General features: G+C 36.9%; 1 protein-coding gene across 3 annotated transcripts in view; it reads right to left on the bottom strand.

Moving 5' to 3' along the window:
• Positions 1-22,255, bottom strand: part of GRIA4 (glutamate ionotropic receptor AMPA type subunit 4) — a 236,891-nt gene that overhangs the window by 44,728 nt on the left and 169,908 nt on the right. For 2 of the 3 annotated variants that reach the window (XM_062020400.1, XM_062020399.1), the window contains exons 9-12: positions 20,456-20,566; positions 11,986-12,192; positions 5,024-5,394; positions 3,530-3,728 (exon numbers count right to left, since the gene is read on the bottom strand). In XM_062020400.1, coding sequence (XP_061876384.1) covers positions 3,530-3,728; positions 5,024-5,394; positions 11,986-12,192; positions 20,456-20,566 — 888 coding nt within the window. Of the gene's footprint in view, positions 1-3,529; positions 3,729-5,023; positions 5,395-11,985; positions 12,193-19,115; positions 19,149-20,455; positions 20,567-22,255 lie in introns of those variants that run through there. The other variant, XM_062020401.1, reaches the window with a different exon arrangement.

The following is a 22,255-nucleotide window of genomic DNA, read 5'->3' as shown; positions in this document are numbered from 1 at the left end:
CAGAACATCATGAATTATCCTTGCTTTTTTACTTGTCTCTATGCATAATTTTATCTTTCTGTCCAATGTAATAAAATTTCAATTAACAACAGCTGTGTATGTCCATAATCACGTCCCGTCTTGTCACCCCATCTTTCCACTGCAGTCACAACTACTTTTCATTTACATAATAGTGGCTGACAGTAGAGCATAAGCTAAGTCATCCATGTATTCTTTTAGCTTTATGTTCACATAATTTCATGGATTTGAATTCACAGAAAGAATAAAAATGGGAGACCAGTAATGAATGAGGCAGCACTTCAAGAATATTTACTTGCCTTTGTCTACCTTCACTTCCTATCAGTTCTTACATTTTAACATCCATTCTTCCATGTTAATTTGACCATTAACAGCCATCAGATTCTTTATAAAGCAAACATACAACAGGCCACTTCAAAACTAAAAACGGGCAACACATAAAATAGCTCTGTCAGTTAGAGGAAACAATGTCCTAAGTAATTTTAAAAGTATTGCACTAAATATCTTTTTAGGATCTTGTTTCCTTTGCTCATCAAGACACAAAAAATATGGAAAATCTAACAAGGCTTCTGCTCTATAAGAACATTTTCTTCTCACAAAACTTCATTTGGTAACATTCAATTTCTGCTTGTCAGCTCAGAGTGAAAATTGAAGAGCAAATCAAAAGATGTTCCTCCTTATCATATGAGGAAACATTGCAGCTTTCCCTTGCAGTCAGCCAAGCCAGGATAATTTTCATTTAGGGTTTCCCTGAGTAGGCCTGCTAAAACTAAGCTCTCTCCCTCTTGAGCAAGCTGCTCAGAAAACACAACTCTCACTGTGCCCAAAACCAAAAATAAAGAGTAAGTAACTAACCATATCAAAATTTTCTATTTCTTTAATGTGGTTTTAAAATGACTTTTCCCTTTTCTATTTTCAAACCAGAATCAAAGCACTTGCTCAGAGTTTCTGACATTTTTTCTGATCAGAAATAATAAAATGATGAGAAAATGTCCTGAAGGCTGATATTCAGCCAGACAGGAATCACCGACAAAAAAGTTATGTGGGACTCTAATCCCAAAACTGATGATGTTCTTTCCAGCTACACAAAATGTCAGACTTGGCAAGCAACTCTTCTCATGCTATTATTTCAGGGTAGATCTTAATTTATGTATTATGCAAACAGTGCTTGTGCAAATAGTATTTGTCAATGATAATTTATTTTTCTGTTCTGTTTTGAGAAATGTATTTTTAGAAATATCACATACACTACCATCAACAATCACTTCATGGTTGCAGAGATTAGAAATCATTTGATAAAAGGGCCTGAATTGCACCATTTAAAAAAAAAATATCACCACAGCTTACAACTTGATAAAGTTTAAAATTTTTCATAAGCAGTCATAGTTAGTATTTGTAGTTACCTTTAATGTTTGGCTTGGTATTTTGAAATAAAGGAAAAATAGAATACTGCTTTTCCTTCCTTTCTCCCTTACCCCTTTAAGATTAAAGTGAAACAATAGCTGTCACTACAGACAGACAAAGATTCTTCTCTTTAAGGAGAGATCTTGCATGAAATATTGACTGAAACAAAGAAGTATTTGTGTTTACAGGATGATTTAAAAGAATAATGAAATTTTTGTGACCGAGACTGTTTTTATGTAAAAAAACCTGGCTTCATTTCTTCAAAGCAATGGCTTGCACAAGGGCTTTGAAATTCTTTTCAAAGAATTCCCCATTCCTTTGTTCATCATCTAAAAAAAAAATGAAAGCACCAGATACTCTTGAAAATGCAACAAGTTAAAAAGCCAAAGTTAAATAAATCTGCCTGGTCCTCAACGTCATGTTTTTAATTATCATCATAGCTTCATTCTAGCAGAAAGAACTTTTTGTATGCATATATTGCAGTTATCACCTCAGCTTGTGATGGACTGAAACTGGAATTCCCGGAATTAAATACCTAACCTTCCATAAATTGAGCTAAAGAAGAATCTACTAGTTAGATGCATAGATGCATCTAACTAATGAGTACTGAGGGATTATACTCTTTTCAAGAAATTTGGCCATCTCAAAACGTTTCACTTCTTAGACAAGTTTCCTATATTTTCATGCCTCCATTTTTCTAGACATCTGATGTGAAATCAGGGCTTTTAGAGACCACAAGCTGAGTTTCTACCACTTGAGGTAAAATTAAAGCTCCCAGAGAGTATGTGTAGTGTCATGTATATAGCAATACCCTGGTTATAGAAGAAGACAGTAAGAAATCTGTCACTTCACCATATCCACTTAAAAAACAATGTACCAGGCACCCTTGCCATTTCAGTGGGACCGTTCTAGTGTTGATGCAAAGAGGAAGATACTTTAAAGGGTGATGTTTTTCATCATAATACACCTGGACAGCAGTGCTTTTCTCTGATGTCTACATAAGACATTTAGAAGATATGCTTATAAGCTTATAAATCATCATCTTTTTACAGGTAATAGAAAATATTTGCAAGTTCTTCTATGGAGATATCTCTTGCAGTAAATAGGTTAAATGATACTGTCTATAGTTCACAAATCCCATCCATAATTTTGTTAATTATTCATCAAGTTCAGTTTGACCAAACTGAAATCAGTCAAGATGCACAGGAGTACCTAACACAGAACAGTCCCTTTTCAATTAGACAAGAAGAAGAAATTGTCACTCCATCTTCGCTTCTTCTAAAAATGCCTTTAAATGAACCATTCAGATAAAAAATGCTCCTAAACTATGTAATTTCCAAGGAAGGATTACTGGCTCAAAGCATTTATTCGGAGTCATGTTCAAACATTAAACTCAGATATATTCAGTCAGCTAGGCTTAACTTTCATCTGCTAGAGACAGGAATTAAGGCAGACAGGGCTGTTTATTATGTACTCCTTGTGATGTCCAGGCTCCTTGTTTTCCAGCTGGCAAATGGTGAGGATTACATACCAACCACACTAACACAGGAAAGCAAATGAAAATGAAGCAATCAATACAGACAGCACAGACATATGAATTGCTACTTAGGCTATTTCCTAATGCTGCAACCACTTCCCCCTGAGATATATTTTCTCTTTGTTATTCGTTTGAAAGTCAACAAATTAAAAAACGCATTTTGTGCCCACCACGCAAGACCCTGAAGCAAAATGCACACAGCCAAATCCATAAGCAGAAATAAAACCTGCAAGACTCCATGTTATCATCATAGGCTTCCAATGCTGCATATCATTTCAGTACTGTAGCATCAGATGAACCAATAGTGCAAGGTTGCTTTAATTATCACTGGCTTCAGTATCCCTTGGGGCACCTCTTTAGCCCAACATGGCAGGATCAGTCAGCTTTCCACAAATCAAAAGAAATGAAAACTCCAAAAAATGACGTTGAGGAGGTAAAAATGTAGCTTAAGTATTGCAGGAGTTACAAACTGTACAACATATAATTGCAAAGCAATATTATTTCACACTTTCAAGCATCTTATAAGAGCAGTTGGTAGTGAGAGCTGCTCTAATGGACATGTTAACTTACTCTGAAGAACTCTTTGGTTGACCCTGAGTCCAGTGTCCCGTAAGCAATTTCAGTTTGTTTGGCAAGGTCTTCTGCACTTTCTATGGGTGAGACCATTCGCTCAACAGTCAAGAAAGCAGCGAGGTTAGCAGTGTAGGATGAAATAATGATGAGCGTGAAGAACCACCAGACACCTCCAACAATGCGACCTGAGAGGGATCTAAACATGAATAAGATAATGCACATTTTCCTGTCTCTTAAGCCATGAAGGAACAAAGAGAGAAGGCATTATTATTACTGAACATGTATCATTATGTACAGTCAATGGGAGTGAGATCGTTTGAATTTTAAATAAGGATAAATGCATTTTCTCTTGAATCGTAATGCCTACAGTACAGTGTCCATCGTATTAATACATTTCATGCATATACAGGAGTTTGAATTCTCTTGAACAGTAATCAGTGTTCTTATTTCAGGAAATATAGCAAAAATTTTGTAAAACATACTGGATAAACAGTCTGGTTTTGGAGATAAAAGTAAAGCATGGTAGCTGAAAATTGGTAGCTTTCTCTGTTTCCTCTTAAAAAAAGAAAAAGAAAAAAAGACACAAAAGGTTTTGCACATAGATTATGTTGGCTCTGGGATTAAAATGTTCTTGTCACCCAAATCAAACAAGCTACTGCAATCATTTTGAATTTCACATTTTTCTTATTTAAGAAGCAAGCATTTAACAGAGCTATTTATGTTAACTAAAAAATTGTATTTTCCATTTTAATACCTGTAATTTTATGAGAAGGCTACAGAGGAGCAATGTACATCCAATCTTAACCAGTTTTATTGCTAACTTCAATAACAGTAGAGTTAAGCTAATGCTGAATGCTCAAAATCTCACTGTAAATGGCTAAAATGAAACATTTGAGTTTGGAAGATTGGGTCATAATGTTTAATTAAGAAGTTGTATTTACTGCACACTACAGTTTCAAAACATCTTAAATTGTTGAGAAATTCAGGACTGGGATCATCTATCACATCTGAGGCACCCAGTCTGTAAGGCATGGCTTAGCAATACAGAGTGGCTTCTCAGAAACAGATGGTCAAATGTTCTCTCTCACGCAGGTGGCAGCACTGTAGAACTTGACAGGGAACAGAAACAGGACATTCATTCATGTAAGGCAAATATTCAGCACAATGGTGTGCATTTCATAATGTAATGCAGTGAAACTAATTTAGCAACAACATGGTTCCTCTGAAGACAAGTCGGTGGAATTGCCCCTGCGTGTACCTGCTGCTTCTGAGAGCCATTTGCGGTTTATGCACATTGACACACACAAAATAATAGTAATGATGGAAATTCAAAGTAGATTCTCTGTTGCCCTTATCACAGCTATTAAAAAAATAAAATGAAAAGGCTTCGTAAAGAACAAACTTCAAAACACTGCCAGAAAAAGAAATGAAAGAAGATTTTATGCTCAGTGTTGTAGATAAAATGCAAATGTAAAAAGATTTGACACAAACCTTGGGGAAATATCACATCCTTGTTGCATAAAGGCACCCAGGGAAAACCAGAGGCTGTTGAATATGCCAAACTCATTGGGAGGCTGGTCACTAGGTCCTTCTTTCCCGTCCTCTGGTTCTTCTGTGTGCCACTCATATGGGCTAAACCTGCTAACTAGGAACAGGACCACACTGACACCAATGTAGGCAAAGACTATGCACATCCAGATCTCATACGCCAACGGGTCCAAGAAGGAAAACACTCCTGGTTTAGATTTCTGGGGCTTTTTGATCATAATGGATATCCCCAAACTCATAAAAGGCTTAGAAAAATCAATGACCTCTTCTCGTACCAAAGTGATGGTCAGAGGTGCAACAGCAATCTCTGCTTTCTATAAAGGAAAAAAAGAAATATAAATGTATAGATTAATTGAAGGTGGCTTAGACACTCAGCTAAGCAGTTAATTCCAAAGGTATGTCATTAACATCAGCACGTCGCGCCTTAAATGTTCTTTATAACATCTTTCTGTTTCTCTCTATCATGCTCTATATTTATTCAATATCAATATGCTTTTAATAAAACATACATATTACAGGCTTTTATTTTACAGAATTATACAAACACTTAATTTTCCTGCTACGGAGAAGACTCAAATTTTATAGAGGCAGGCAGCATTGTAGGTAGATAAATTTAGGTTTTATTTTAGATTTAAAGGAATTCGAGGAAGAATGAAAAATGAGAATGTCCCTACTGTCACTGAAGATATAGAGATTTTTTATAATATCTCAGAATCAGTGATTTATGATCATATTTTCATAAGACATAATCATTCTTCAAAAGAAACCAGCTTATAGATTCAAGGAATCTCCAAATAGCTAGATGTAGAAAAGGTGAGTAACTATTGCTATGATGCCACAGAACTGCATGTAGTTGTCTCGGGGGAAAGACAGTTGAATAGGAATTAGTCCGATTTTAAATGGTGCAAAAATGTTAGTACAGTGAAAATAGCTGTGCAAAATCTTGCAATAAAAGAATGGAAAGTGTGCTGAATCCATTCCTATGAGAGACAGGAGTATTTTTTAATGTTTCTTGAATATGTTTTAGAATGAATATGTCAGTCTTGAATGCACCATTATTGATGATGATGGTGATTACAGCTGCTAATGGCGATATCTGCATGAACTATAAGGTATTGTAACTATGCTAATGGATTTTTTTCTGTCATTCAGGACTCAACATATGAAGGTTTGCTCCTTGCCTGGCCTTGTTCGCTTGCCTTGTAATCCAAAACTGTCAGTACAGTATTACTCAAGATGGGAATTGTAAGAGACACTGGGGAAAAAAAAGATGCACCAGTTGGAGGGGAACAGATGCAGTGGCTGCTTAAACTCTTCTCTTGTTCATCTTTGTGGTGCTGTACCTTGGGGATTCACAAAGCAGAGCCTGTGCCCTGTGACCAGCATGGACTTCTACAGAGCTTAGGGGCTACAGAGGGTAGCTGAGCATATTTGGAGAGCCCTTTGGTTTGACTACGAATAAGGTAGAGTCACCATCTGCCTTCTTCAGTGACATTACTCTGCTTCAGGCCTCAATATTTGAGATAATCTGCCTATATTTACCCTATCCCAGGCCCAGTCATCTTCATGGGCACAATTAAGAGTTATTCATAAACCTCCCTAACAGAAATGTCATAGCTTTCTTTTCTAAATGCTTAGTTGGCCCAAATTTATTTATGAAGTTGCATCTTCGGATATGTTACACAGCCCATAGTTTAGCAAAGCATTTAAGCATGTTGGTCTTTTAGGATGCTCTAAAAGACATTCTTACTCAATAAAATACACAAGGATATATTTAAATCCCATCAATTTCAATAAGATTAAAGCATGCTTAAAAATTAAGGACGTGCTTAAGCAGTTTAATCCAAGTGTTACATAAATAGCTTGCTGAAATGTAAGCTTTTGTCATCTCACAACTCTGAAACACGTAAATGTATTTAAAATAAATCGGTTTTGTTACTTTATACACTAAGTTATACTGGGCTAGATATATTTTATGGAATTTAATTTAAAAAATAATTTACTGTAGTTAAAATTTAAATCTATTTTGGTAGCTGTATAATTTTGAATAATTTTAAAGGACTGAATCATTCCAGAGCAATGGCCCAAAAATGCAAATTTGTATTAAAATTGTTGAATGTTAATAATCAGATTCTATCTGACATTCTGAAATAGTTGTGATGCAAACACATATCATCTTATGCAAAGATATTACAATTTAAGCAACACAAAATCGTAATTTTACAAGCATATCAGACATCTCTGGTGCTAATGTCTTGGTTAAACATGATAATGTTGCCAATTCTCTGATTTTGAATGTAAATTTTGGAATACAAGGTGTTTTAAAAAAATTGGCTTCTTGAAGTCTTGTGATCACATATGACTGACTGAAACAGGCATTTTGTGAAGATAGATATATCATGAAAAATAACATGTCTAAAAGATATTTTTAAATATCCCCAAAATTGTAAAGTAAATTTGGTTTCTGTAGTCTATGGATTGCAGGATGGTTTGGGCTACTGGCGTTGCTGCTGATTTTTGTATTTAATCTCATTGATCGATTCCTTTTCTTCTAGAAGAATGGCTGGCTTCCTTGAAATTAATGTCTTTAATATTTCTAAATTTCGGCTACTGTGAATGTCTGACATGGAGTCCTTGAAAAGAATTAAGTGAAAGACTCAGAGTAACTGTGATCTATTACTGCTAATCTTGTCACATAGTGGTATCTTCATTAACACAGTGTCAATGACAGACCTGGTCATTGGTCTTCCAAAGTACTGGCTAATCCATTGTGTTTGCAGATTACTCCTGAGATTAAAACAATGATCCTTTAGGGCTGTTAGTTTTTATAATATGAGGTGAAAAAGTGACAGCAGTATTTTAGTGTGAAATGTGGAGATTTTAAAGACCTAATAAGCACACTGCGGAGGGTATGTGAAACACCAGATCAGATTCATCTTATCAAATTTAAATGCTCAAAGATTATATCCAGAACTTGAACTACATCAGAACTAGCTGTCTACACTACTTTAATAAATTAAAGAGGAGAAATAGGAACCTATCCCATTTTATTATGACAAGTGGTCTAATACATCCCTTCCATGCCAATGAATGTAAAAGCACGATACACAGCCAGGTCACAATTCAACGTCAAATTGGAAAAAGTGCAGCCTCCTCAATCTGATAAAACAATTTTTGTAAGACCACTGTGTGCCACATTAAGGTCTACATAGACCCTTCTTTGTTAAAAGCTAAATAATGACAATAGCTGTGCATAATGATCATCAGCATTTGTGCTTTGCCCAGTTAATGTACACCACATAATTATGGATTTAACTGATTAACAGTATAACAATGGTGCAAACAATTAGTGGTTTTGTTGCCAGTGAAATCCATTTTGACAAAGACTAATGATACTTCACACTTGAATCAACTGCATCTGTAACAGCAATTCAATCAATGCTGCACCACTACCAAGTACAGATGGATTTTGAAACCTTATATTTTGAAACATTATACAATGGGTCAAGATTAAATCTGATGGTAAGAGACTCACTTTTTCAGAGTATATTATTATAACCTTGTGAAAAAAAAAATCTATGCTTGGTACAAGTTGTATGAAGGTGGTAAAGCTATCTGAGAAAAATCATGTGGGAAGCGATTTCAATTTCAGAAACTCATGGCTCCTCAGATTTTAAACTGAAATGAGTTGTGACCTTTTGTGTTAAGCTGTGAAGGAAGAGAAATCTCTGTCAGGTGAATGAATATTTAATTGGAGTTCACTGTTAGTGCATTTGGAAACACCTATTAGACGTGCCTAGTGGTATTTAATTCCCAGCCACCATTTCTCCTGTGAGCTAGAGATCAAGAGTCCCCCAGGGACTACTGCAGGCATTCGGATACATCAGGGACAAATGACCGAGACCTCCTGGTGGTTTTTTACAGAGTGCTAAAAACAAAATAGGAAAATAAACAACCCCCCACCATGACCTTCTGTACACTGCAAAACTGTACACCACAGCACTTTATACACTGTTTCCTCTGGGACATGATGAAAAAATCACCTATAGAGTTTAGGTAACAACCAAGCTGTTCTGCTCAGTATCTGAAATCTTGAGGTTTCAGAATGATCAATGAGGGAAATAGGTCTTGAGGGGATATGGGATAAAATTGGCACATGACAAATGGTGGCACCAAGGCACTGGGATACCACTTAAAAAGCAGAAGAGGAAGGGAAGCCTTTTGTAAAAAGTCCAATCTCACTGGCCAGAATAAAACTGTCTTTTAATCCTTTAATGTGGATGGGGATTTGAAACTGTGAAATGTTTCCCAAACAGATCATCTCATTAACTTAATAATTCAGTTGCAAATTCTTCCCAGTCCTGGCTGGATATAAAAAGCCTTGCTTGAAGCATAGCCAGCTACTCAGAATGCTCGGGTTTATGATTTGGGGATCTATCAGAGAAGATGAATATCCTCTTATAGCAGGAAAATCTCTGGTTGACTGATTTTTCTGCTTGCTCTGTGTGGAATAGGCGAGGGAACCAGATGTTCTGTAAATCATATAGCAAGAAGTCAGGGAAATTTCAGGGAGGATACTCTTCATGCGTTCTCTATGGAAATCTTAAGCAGCAAAGTTTTATAAGTTAACAGAGAGATTTTCCTTTATAGCTGCACCTGTAAAAGTATACAAAACATGCCTGGAGTAGCTCTTAGTCTTAAGGTTAGCTGGCACAGGGCCTCTAAACCAGGATGGCTTTATCCAAGTTGCTTACAGGGAATGGTGTTTCCCTCACTCTAGCGTCTAGCTGGGATCAGAAATCAGTTTTGACAGCAATTATGGGCCAAAAATATACTAGGGATCACTGTCACAATTTAAAAGATTAATCAGGCAAGTTCCAGTGCCTAGGGAGACTCCTGGTGCCTCTGATAGGGTGGAATAGATACAACCTCAAGGAGCCTTTAGACAGTAGAGCAAATACCCTGGGCAGCAGTGGACTTCTGTTATTTCTTTCAATAAAAAAGCAGCTTTAACAGCTTTGCTGCAGCTCATTCCTAGAGCTCAATACCAGAATCACAATCAGACTGCAGCCTTCCGAAACAGACAGCTGAGCAAGAGCTTTTAAACTTGGCCATCAAACCTTTTAAGAGCCTTCACCTCATTCTTTTCTGTTACAAAAAAATGCAGTGTGGACCTTGTATTTTGGGATATTCTCTTCATGTAGGTGATTTACAACAGGTTTCATCTGCCTGTGAGCTTTGTTGCTTTCAGCTCTGTTAACAGTAACAGGTCACATTCCAGAACTGGCACGAACCTCTGTGTCAGCTTCCTAACAGCACTTTGTATTTCAGTCTAGTACTAGGGCAATTTGGGTTTGAAGAGATAAAATTTTAAGATAAAAGGAAAAAATAAAACCAAAGAGCAAACTACAGTGTCACTTCAAGTTTCCTCTGTAATTTTCTACTAGATGACAGGCCACTGAAACTGTGCATCTAGGCAGGGGAATTTTCTCACAATTTGTAAAATTTCATGGATTATTTAAAAACCTGCTGGTAAAACAGTGCATAACCATTGGCATCCATGTGTTTGCTGTTGCAACTAAAAGTGAGACAAGGAATTGCCTGCATTTTGATAAAATAAGATGAATCCTCCCCTTGACTTTTAGTAACCTGAGAGTTGAACTGTTTCTAAATCACTGAAGTGGATGTACATGGTTGATGACCATTCAGCTTTTCCACATTTTTAAGAGAGAAGTGGGGCTGGCTCCTCTAAGAGCATATAGAGTTTTGTGCGACTGGTGTAATGTTCCCATTCCCATGTGGAGGGGAAATCAACCAAACACTGGTGCATCATTTCCCATACTCCCCCAGCACACAGCATTTCATGTTGTGGAATCGTCTGAACTGATACTACTCGAGAAGACTTTGACAAAATTTATTAGCTATACTTAGCTGACACAAGGGAACAGAAATTGAGCTGTTGGGAAAGCCATTAGGCTTTTGCCTCATGTGTCCCCAGCTGTCATTGGAATTGCAGAAAAATGCAACTGTGGATGGACCAACCAGTATGCAGTAGTTTTTTATAGGGAGGTTAAGAGCTCATTGGCAGAAACTGTTTTTACCTGAATAGTTTGAGGATGTTTTTTTTATATTCCATCACTTAAATGAAAAATTTCTCTAAGAATTCCCATCTGTTCTCAGTGCAGATACTAGCAACTGCAGACACCAGCAAGCACAGTGCTGAGTTTTGCAACTTTTGGTAACAGTAGACACTGCAAATATTTCTTTGGGTTTGCTGGAACTATTTTCATTAAATATTGCAAGTTTATCTGTCAACAGAACTGTTAATTGTCATTGCTATTCTGAAAAATCCTCCTCCAGATCATTTTATAACATAATTCTCTTAGTTGCTGAATTTACCAGGTTTGCTCTTAAACTTTATTATTGATGCTCATCTTAAAAGTCTGTCTTAATTTCAAGCTGCCTATTTGTGTACTGGTCTGTAGCAGTTTGTTATATATGTTTAATAAAGGTATGACATCGGATTCTCTGCTTCACAAACTATACTAAGAGTCCTGTCTTTTAAAAAATATCTGTCCATCATTCCACGAAAATGAGTGATGCTCTTCCCACCCAAGTTCTTTAATATATCAAAAATAGAAAGTCTCTAACATTAGTTCTCGCACTAATGACTTTTTAAAGGGTGTGCAAACTATGCATGTTCTGATGTTAGAAGGTGAATAGTTGAATAAATAGAATTTGCATGCAATGATTTGGTTTTCTCTTGAAAATAAATGAAAACACAGAGATTTGAAACAGAATTCTGTTTCTCTTCTGTGACCCCAAGGTTAAGTGAAATGCACATGTACTTCCAAGTGTATAACTAACACCATGATAATTCCTGCTTCAAAAATTGGTATGCTTACCCCATAAACAAGTTCTCCCACCATCCCATTCCAGATTTTTGTCTCTGGATCCCTTGCTCCATATTTTCCATCAGGAACAATGGCAATTTTGTACTTGATACCAATATGTTTTGCAATTTCTGACGCCAGATCTACACAGTATCCTTCAAACTTGTCATTCCCTTCAAACGTATCATGGTTTTTCTTGAACATAACATATGGGGCTTCCTATAATGAAAGAAGTAGAACTGTAAAGGAGAAGTATACCAAACATGCTCTTGAAAGTAACATGTCATCTACCAACTGAACAATGAACAGTTTACCAAATGTTTGTGGATAGAATTAGCACATTTAAATTAAAATGTATGAACAGAAATCCTTTCGGAATTTACACCGTAATTTGGTTTACACATGTCACAACATTTATCAACCTTACAAATTATGAAGACAAAAACTATCAAAAAATACATATACATTTTACTTTGTTTTAAATGAAAGCCCTCTGTGCTGTATATGCTACATTTAACACATGAATAGATGTTGAACCTATACAATGCAAACGACTGTGTGATAATACAAGGTGTAATTTTTGCTTTTAACTTCAGTCAGCAAGCATATCCTCTGCCACAGTGTGGTTACTGTTTATGTATAATTTCAGATTCACAGTCTGAGTGATGCACTCTCTTGGGGTTTAGAATGCACAGTTACTAAGAGTCTACATACATTTTAGTGAGAATATAGAAATATGTTCCTGACGAAACACACATCTTCCCCTTTGAATAAACAGTGTTGGTTCTGCAATGTCTTTTATGATGAATCTAAGCAATTTACATGGACAAGAATGGTATTAGGCTGACACACTCTTTGCATACTCCATGAAAAAAGTACCAAAATATTTTTTGGATGGTGAGTGATATTGGAAACAAATAAAAATAATCTTGAAAAGTGGATCTTACATGCCCTGTGTAAACCTTACCATCACAATAGTGAACATTATGTGACTAGGAAATCAATGTCACATTGGGAAGACAAGGTCACATTGTATGTTTTGCTCTGTACGGATGCAGACTTTAACGATCATGTAAAACTATACTTCTGTGTGGTATTTTAAATTACTTGACATAATTCATATTCCTACCTAGTTCCAGATTTAAAAAAAAAAAAAAGTATGGTCACTAATGCCACCCTTTGTTTCTATTTACATCACAAAATACTGGCAACTTAACTTTTCTCTGCACTGGCCCTGGTGAATGATGGGTTTTTGACTCTAATCTTGGTAGTACTCTGCCCTATTCACGTAATTAGTACAAAATCAGAAATAAATTTAAATGTGTAGTTTGAGAATGTTTGCTTCACTAAAAATACATGAACATCAGGTAACTGTAAGCAACACCAGTAGTGTAACTTCTGTTGGGTAATTTAACAATGGTGGCTATATGGCATTACATGAGTCTTAGGGGGACTGAATAAGCCAATTCCAAAATTCTGGTCAAGTAAATTTCTTATTTTGAATACCAATAAGTAGCTACTACTAGAAGGGCACGAATCCAAGTGAAGAATTAGACAAGCAAGCCTGAACAATATCTTTAATTTGCTATTATAAGGTGGAAAGGCAGAGAAATAGAAAAGAGAGAGATTATAAGTGGGAGGCACTATTCTCTTTGCTTATGTAAGTTTACTCCTTCTGATCAACCTCTGTATAAGGATGCCAGTGTGGAGCTTTGTGTAATGTGGGTGGAAAAAGTTGTGTTGGTCATGAGAGAAAGGTCCCAGATTAAATTCAACACAGTTTGGGAACAAGTAAGTGCTAGTGTTTCTTTAAAGACAGTCAGGTTCCCAAGTACTGCATAAATTTTTCACTCTCAGGTGTATTCCCAAAACACCTCTCCTCCCATCATCTCCCACATTTTTACCTGCTATGGATGTGCCTCTTTAGGTCACAATGCTGTAGCTGTAATTCAGTGTTGGAGGCCTCTGATGTGTTATGGCCATTACTTCAGCTAAAGAACCACACAGCATAGAAAAATGTCCCAAACAATCACTTCCAAAGTCAAACTCTGTCTGACTACTTGATTCCTTGACCTATAGATAAGTATAAATGCCCAGAGAAATTTGAGGATAACAACAGCAGATTGTCGCTTTTCTTGAGCACATAGTCTCTGCACAGCTAAGAATTAACAAGGTCTTCTAAAACTGGGCTATTCACAAAACAAGCAGTTCTGGCCCTGATATGCCTGGCCTGGGCACTGAGAAGACCACTCAGCTACAGCATTATCTATGCACTGTAATCACTGCAGTGATGCAAGTGAAATGCCTTTGCCCATACAGAGTTTGTATCTTCAAAGGGAAACCACGGAGCATTTCCAGCAGCATTTCTTGTATTCCTATCCCCAGTTAAATCAACTTGATCTCAATCATCTGTCTTCCAGAAGGAGGAAGAGAGAAGAGTAGAATGAAGGGATCATGACCTCTCTTTACAGTAGATCTTGATTTTGGAAAGTATTTGAATCAAATGTTCCTTCTTCATGTAGGCTTTTTGTTCCTATGAGCAAAAAAACCAAATTCTGGGCCTTTCTACATAAGCTGTTACTCAAAAATGGTTAAAAAAACCCAGAGGCAAAATTTACTGTCTCCTGACTGTGATTTAGTCAACTACTAGCTAGAAATATAATCAAGTCCTGTCCAGTATCCTGCATTTGTGGAATCTCCCTGCAAGCTTCAGTTACATTTGCTTGCCGCACCTCAAGAGCAATTCTGGTTTTCAATCACCAGAGCTAGTAACTGCCAGCTCTTCTGATTCAGCCTTTCAAAGGCATACAATTAAAGTCATACCAAGAAGCAGTAATTCTGGAGAGGGATGCAAAGCAGACAGGCAGAGAGAAGGCCAGGGCAGCCTGCTCTCTCTCCCAAAAACCCCAGCCCTGTGCTTTTTCCTGCACCTCATCACTGAGAAGGCTGCTACAAAAAAGCCTCTCACTCAACAGTCTGCACAGCAGAGAAAAGTGACAGATGCCTTATTTCTCCTGTCAAAGGGTAAACAAATTCATCATGAGTTCTGTGTGGAACATTGAGAAATTAAGCTGGGTGTCCAACATTGTGTTTGGTAGGTGCAAACAGTGGCAACTCCATCCGGTGGGGGGACCACCAAGTGAGACTTGGAAGACCTGGCTTCTAGTAGGCTCTGTGGGTGACTTGGAGGAAGAGTGTTGGTTCTCTGTCCACTTTTTACACACTCTGATCTTACTTATTTAGAGCAAAATACAGCAAGGGACATCTCTTATAATGCGATTCTCTTACAGAGTATGGTAGTACCTCTTGCTGTGACTGCTTTAAAAGGAATAGCAATTGAGTAAGCTCTGTCAGTATGGAACAATTAAAAATAATGGGAAAACCTACTACCTTTTGCTTACTGTATTGTCCTTTCCTTACTACCTATTTTACACAGAACAAATAACAATTTCTTTAATTTTTGTGCCTATTTTACCTGCCAAATAATGAGAGAAGTGTTTGTGAGGTAGAATTTGATGTGGGTGGGACTGAAAGTGGCTTTTTTACAAAGGCTTTTGCAAAAAAAAAAAATCAAATAGTAGCGCTAGTTTTAAATTCTTTGGGGGTTTAAAACTTTGAGGGTGTTTCAAATTAATGAGATTTTTAAGTATTAATATAATAGCAGGGCACTGAAAGGCAAGTCTTACTGGTTTGCTAACAAGCAGCTTACATATGAATTTGCAAGGTCACGAAATATCTGAACTGACAATGACATGTACTCAGCCACATCTTGATGTGTTTTTGATCTGTGGCATTGAAAAAGATTATTTTTTCTGTATAATCTATTACAACTGCATTTTGGAAATTAGTAGTAATGTTAGTGCAACCATGCTAGCCTGAAAGTGAAAGAGATGCAAGAAATCTATGGAGAGGTAATGCTTTTTATTAGATCAGATGAAACAGCTGAAAACAAAAGGCATACTTTTTCATCATTTCCAGTTGTAGCATCTTCTCTAATAAAGATATTCTCTCCACTGTTTTTGTATCTACTACATTTTTTCAACTATAATTTCTTAAGCCACTGATGTAAAACAGGTTTGACTTACTGCTGAATGAGGTTTGAGACCACAATATTTACAAGATTTCAGCTGCTTAATAGTATTCTATGGGGTAGTGAATCAAGGACAAGTCCACGTTGAAATGATCAATGACTAGCACGGAACAGATATTTGAAATGGCACAAGCTTTACTTATATAATTCACAATTTAATAACAATACTTAACATTTGTAAATACAAGTTAATGTCTGCAACAATTACCTTTATAGATGTAAACAATGCATTCCACCACATTGCCACAAATTCTTGTGTACAGTAAAAAGCTCAAAACTGATGGTTCATATTATAAGGAAAGCTGGAGAAAGTAACTAATCCAAACAGATCTATGTTTGGCTTTTCTATTCTAGAGTTTACTTCAAAATCTTTTAAACATTGTAAAAATAATTTGTAAAAGTGACAGATATTTGTGCAAGGAAATGCCTCATTTTTGGAACAGCAGTGGCACACATTATCACATTTTATTCTGAAAGGAACTTCTGCAGATGTCAATGGAAGATTTTTTTTTTTGGGGAGGGGGTTGTGGTTTTGGTTTTTTTTCTGAATAAAATGTCGAGGATTCAGTTTGAAGTCTATATTATTGTCATGCAACAAACTTCACTTTTTCTTCAGTCTACTAAAGAATTTAATTGATAAAAATTCTAATGAAAAAATATTATTTTATTATGAGAAAGAAGGTTACAGTTAGACTTTTTTGAGGTAAGACTCCATCAAGAGTATATAATGCAAAACACAATGAGGGTGGATCTCAGTCACTTAATGAAGGTTATCTGTCATCTGAGGTGCCCTAAGATAACATGCTTGACTTCCAAGTGCAGCTCTGCAGGTACTTTGTGCTGCCCCTTTACAGGTAGGGCTGATATCCTCACCTGTCTATGGGCTATTGAATCAAGCTCTAAATTTTTGTGGACTATGATGAAAGCTTACATGCATGGGGCACAGACCCGAAACAACATAAAATATCTGAGACTTGCAGATGGAGTGGCCAAATATGGCATGAGACAGGCAAGTGTCATCCTGCTAGTGAAAGAAATAGGGGGCAGGTAGTATATCTTAGAGTACCTTAAATGCCACTCAGTGCTTGTAAGTGGGCAATTGTATAAATAACCTTTGTAAAGTCACCTGCATCTAGGTGACTAGGTCATGAACTGGATCCCACCCCTGAAGCTTACTCTGCAAACACCAATATTGTCTCCTTCAAATACCGAGCTGGAAGTCACAATGCAGACACAGCTCATGTACATCAAGCTTTGGTTCTAAAGGATTTTTGTGACTTTTAAGAATAGGTACAGAGTTGACTGTATCATGAAATGGATTAGAGATTTAGGAGGCCTCACCAGACTACTCCCCTATATTCAACTTCAACAACTTGTCATTGTATTTCTCAGCTTGCTAAATTAGAGATGATCATTCTTCCTAGCTAGGTAAGTCACTCACTTTACATTACTGTTAGAGAAGGGCTGCACATGGCATCCCTTCTCCAGTCATACAATGAGTCTATGCACACTTGAAGTCCCAATCTCCCCTGAAGAGATTCTGCATATAGTTAAAAAAACCTGTCCTCTCCAGAGGGCCAGATGTGCAGGAGGCTCTGCATCACATGAGGTCCGAGACACAGATCTCTCCCAGGAACTGCACAGCAGCTGGTAAAGTGCATCAGCTGCCCTTGCTGCCACATCTCTCTGGGCTGCTCTTCAGCATACAACTAACTGCAGATAGTTTGAGTGCCTATACACTAAACCAAAACTGTAAAAAAATTCTACATGCTTTCACTATGCTACAAAAGAACATAACATTTTGCCAAGCAGAAGACACTGTACTAAGTTTTTTGAGTGCAGAGCTAAGTAATTATAATGCATTTTCTATGCAATAGCTGTACAGAAATGTACATGTTACAGAAAAGTAAGCATAGACACAAAACCTGAAGAATCAGTAGGCAAATCAACTTGTGCTGTTTGGCTTCAGGCAAAAATAAAAGCAAGCCATGCTGAAAACTTGTAAACTTTTCTTATTCTGGCACCTGCCTTTGAAGACTGAAAAGCCTGACAGCACTGATTGCAGAAGATTTTTGTTTTAATGTTGGATAATACGCATGCGACCAGAATTACATGTGTCAACTACAATGGTTCAACTTCCCTCCAATGAGAGGAAGGCATTTGCAATGTGACTATAATACAGAGAAGAGCAAAATAACAGGGTTTTGACAGTTATTCTAGTTAAATCTATCTTTTGTATGTGTGTGTGGTCACATGCTTGTGGACTCTCAGTACATATCAGGCCAGTACTAAGAAATATGGTTGTAATCCGCCTTTACCATCATGTGTGCAGCTCTCAGTGGAGATCGGCATGGTAAAGCAGAATTCACCATATATTCTTATTCAAACCAAATTCTGATATATTTCTCTTGCACTATGATACTGAAACATTGAAAGGGGACAGTTTTGGTAAAGAAATGACATGCTGCATAAACATAGGGCATGCTTTGGAATCTCAACTCAGCTTTTTGGTTTTGAAAATGATCCCACCAGTCCTTTCAGTACAGGGACTGGAAAAGTTCTTTTGAAAATAACATTTATTATGCACATCAAAATGCTTCAATGCAAACAGGACAGGCAAGATAACACATTTTAAAAGCTTTCCTGCTTTCTTTCTTTTCCTTTCTGACAAACAGGAACCTTTTATGTTACTTTTCATTATTTTTTTTTACTTGCTTCTCCTAAGCTTGGAGCTATTTATGGAAATTGCATTATTCATGTATAGTAGCTTCAGTCAAAGATATCGGGATTGGTATGAGAGGAAAACTTCGACTGAAAGCTTGTTATTCACATCGTTCTCTTCTCAGCTTGGCAAAGTTGAAGGTTAACGTCATCTGTTCTAGACATTTCAGATTAGTCACAGAACTTTTCTTGGTGGTTCAGTGCCTGGTCATCCAGTCAGAGGAACAGTAATCCATATGGAAAAATTAGCTCAATGCTACTAGACTGGTGGTTAATACTTGAGCCTTAGTTAGGAATGTTCGCAGCATCTTGGGACTCTTTTCTTCCTTGATCAATTTCTTAAAATAGGATTCTTCATCAGAGGCTGAAAAGAGGAGGACTGTACTGAAGTATATTTTTTTTTTCCATCACCAAGTCTTTTTTTTTTTTAGGATACAGATACATATATTTTAAATGTCCCATGCAAAATAAAATAAAATAAAAAATAAAGTTACATAATTTGGTTAGGAGTTACATTCTGAATTACTGTATAGTAGTTTGACTGGTTTGTATCCTGGAAAGATCATCTTCAACAGCAGATTTGTTAAGGCATACTAAATACATAAATGCTGATACACACTGCTGGAAATCTGGTAACTAGATGCATTTTTTAGTAAGAAAATGTCTTGACACTTTCCTTTGGATTAACTCTGTATTAAATTAGGAAAAAATATTGCATAACAACACATACAGAATACTCCTTCCCATTGGAGACAATTTATTCTAAAGGGTTAAAATGTCTTCTCTAAATGATGCAGGTGAAAAGGGTAGTGAACTGAGATGTAAAATCTTAAAAGTGGTCAGGTAAAGGTCACTCTTTGTCAGTTGGCTTTGACAAACATCAGCTTAAAAGGGCATGTCTGACTTCAGAGGGAAAATTATTAAACATTTTGTTTAAAACAGAGATTTGCAAGAAACAATGGTTTTGAAAAACTATACATTAAAAATGTAAATGAATGAAGCAATTGCATTCTCCTTTGCAACCACTCTTTAAAAACACCAATAACACTGGCAAATCAAATCCCAAATCTATTTAGATTTTATTAAACTGGGAATGCTATTGAAATTCTGAACAAACATATTAAGAAATATGTTCAAATGCATCTGCTAAATTCATGTTTTCATTCACAATTAAAGTAGATAATCCAGTTATAATTGGCTGATGGAACTACAGTACTTAAAATTTTAGCTCTAGCTAATGTCTACTTTGAATTTATAACATGCCAACAAAAAGGGACACTGGTATTTGAGACATCTCATTTTATACCCTCTGTTCAACTCTGTCAGTTAAGCATTTTGGGTTTTTCTTTTCTTCCAGTTTATTGTGATTCAAGTTTTATCATTTAAAAGTTGAAAGAATTCACTTACATTTCTGAGACTTTAGTAAAAATTGGAAAAGACTGAATAAAGGAAAAAAATAGTGCAACTCAGTTGTAAAAACCTTGTTTCAAGTGAATCGTTATCTTAAATGCACACCAAAACACCTCTGTACAGACATGATACTCAAAATAATTAAGATATATGGCTTCAACCCTCTCACTGACCTAGGTACTAGCAGGATAAATTACACCATAACTGGAAATGAGATTGTGTCACATACCAGTATAAGTATTAAAAAAAGAAACACCTTACCAAAATTGTAGTGACAACTACTGTTCTATTCTCAATGGCTGAAGTGTCATTTCCAAGTGTAGGTTCATGCTGAATCAAAACTAATTTATCCATGTCATTCCAGTAACCAACCTGCAAAACAAAATTCATATAATTTACTGTACAAAAGTCTGCATTCTGTATAATTACCAATACAAATTATTATAAGGTCAATAGAGTGATCTGAAGATAATTTTGTGCCAAAGGAAGTCATGCTCACAGACAAGTGCACAGTGGTATGTATCTAACACTTTGGGTATAACGATTTGTACCACTGCTGGCATCACTGCCATTCAGCTGTTCTTGAATGACCTGAACTACTCACTTCAACCAGAGGCACAACTTATATCCCATTATCAATAGTTCCTGTGGCATAAATGATATGTAAGAATTCCTGCTCTCCACAAGAAAATTTTCATTCACTAATCCTCCTGATCTGGTCTTAGGTGGAGAAGTGAAAAACATTTGGATGATAGCTTTGCAATTCAATGGCTGATCTCAATCTCCTGCTCCATTGTGGCCTCCCAGGAGATCCCAGCCCAAAGCCTTAGACCAGGCTTGTTCCACTTAATGGCTGGCACTGACCTTTAGTACTCACAACAGAAGCCCTGTTATTAAAGCTTTCTTTACCCTCACTGGACAGACATGCATGACCAGGCAGTGACTCAGCTCATACAGGTTAAGCAGTCCTCTTAAAAAAGTGCTTGCTTTCCTCACTGAATCTAAAGCATGATGAGAGTGACTCCACTCTAAAAGTACCACTGGTACCACTGGGAGGTGGAACAAATCAGGTTATCCTCTCCCTGGCTGCAATTAGGCTGCCACAACCCTTCCTTTAAGGTGAAGCAACTGCCTTTGTTCATTGCTGGTGATGAACTACCCTAAAGCCAGGTTTGAATCACTCGTTCTTGTATTCCCATGGAGATAAAAAAAAAATTAATACAAGTGGCATGCCTGCAATCGGAAGCCTTCTGTTACATACAGACACTGCACTCCACAGTGCACACCTCTGGTATTCAGTAGCCTGCAGCTGTGCCCTGTGCATTGGTAGTGATGCTGCTGGGCACAAGACATGAGTCAACATCCTTTCCTGTGAGGACCCAGGGATGTGGTGACTACTGTAAGACCAGGTGGGATGAAGGCAGTCTGAAGAAAAAGAGATTTCCCTTCAAACATGTCAGACAACATGAACACCAACATATCAGCACAACACTGCTCTAGTCCCACCTTAAGGGGCTCTCCAGGTTGCTGAGAAACTAACAAATTAAGAGACTGATCATTTTTCCCAGCAAAGGTGCAGGCAGTGGCAGTGATTTTAAAAGGTTCCTATCAAAGAGATGTAATTCAAGTTGGCATTGCTCACTTTTCAGAAGGACCTGGTGACCAGTTAGAGAAATTACCCATTCCCTTCTTCCTTGATTTATTAGAAATTGATGAGACCAAGAGCTGGGAGAGAGGAAAACCTTGTTTATCTTATCAAAAAGGAAAGGGAATTTTGGTGGAAAGTGGTCTCCAGACAGAGCTTCAGTGTAACTGTCAGTGACAAAAGACAGTCCATGCCTTGGATGAAAAGACTTCAGTGTGATGGAAACTGGCTAAATGATGAGATCAGTTATGCAGCCAATATTTCTAACATTATTGTAGAACTCAGACTAAAACTCATCATCACACAGGATTCTGTCTCCATGACATGGAGAAACATAATGTTGAGATCAATGCAGTGATGAGTTATGAGAATCTAGAAGTGCAGGCGAGTGGTTTTGGTTCCTGGTCTCATATACA

The sequence above is a fragment of the Colius striatus genome, chromosome 1 (genome assembly GCF_028858725.1).
Source record: "Colius striatus isolate bColStr4 chromosome 1, bColStr4.1.hap1, whole genome shotgun sequence".
NCBI lineage: Eukaryota > Metazoa > Chordata > Aves > Coliiformes > Coliidae > Colius > Colius striatus.
This window is presented reverse-complemented; position numbering and strand designations above follow the sequence as displayed.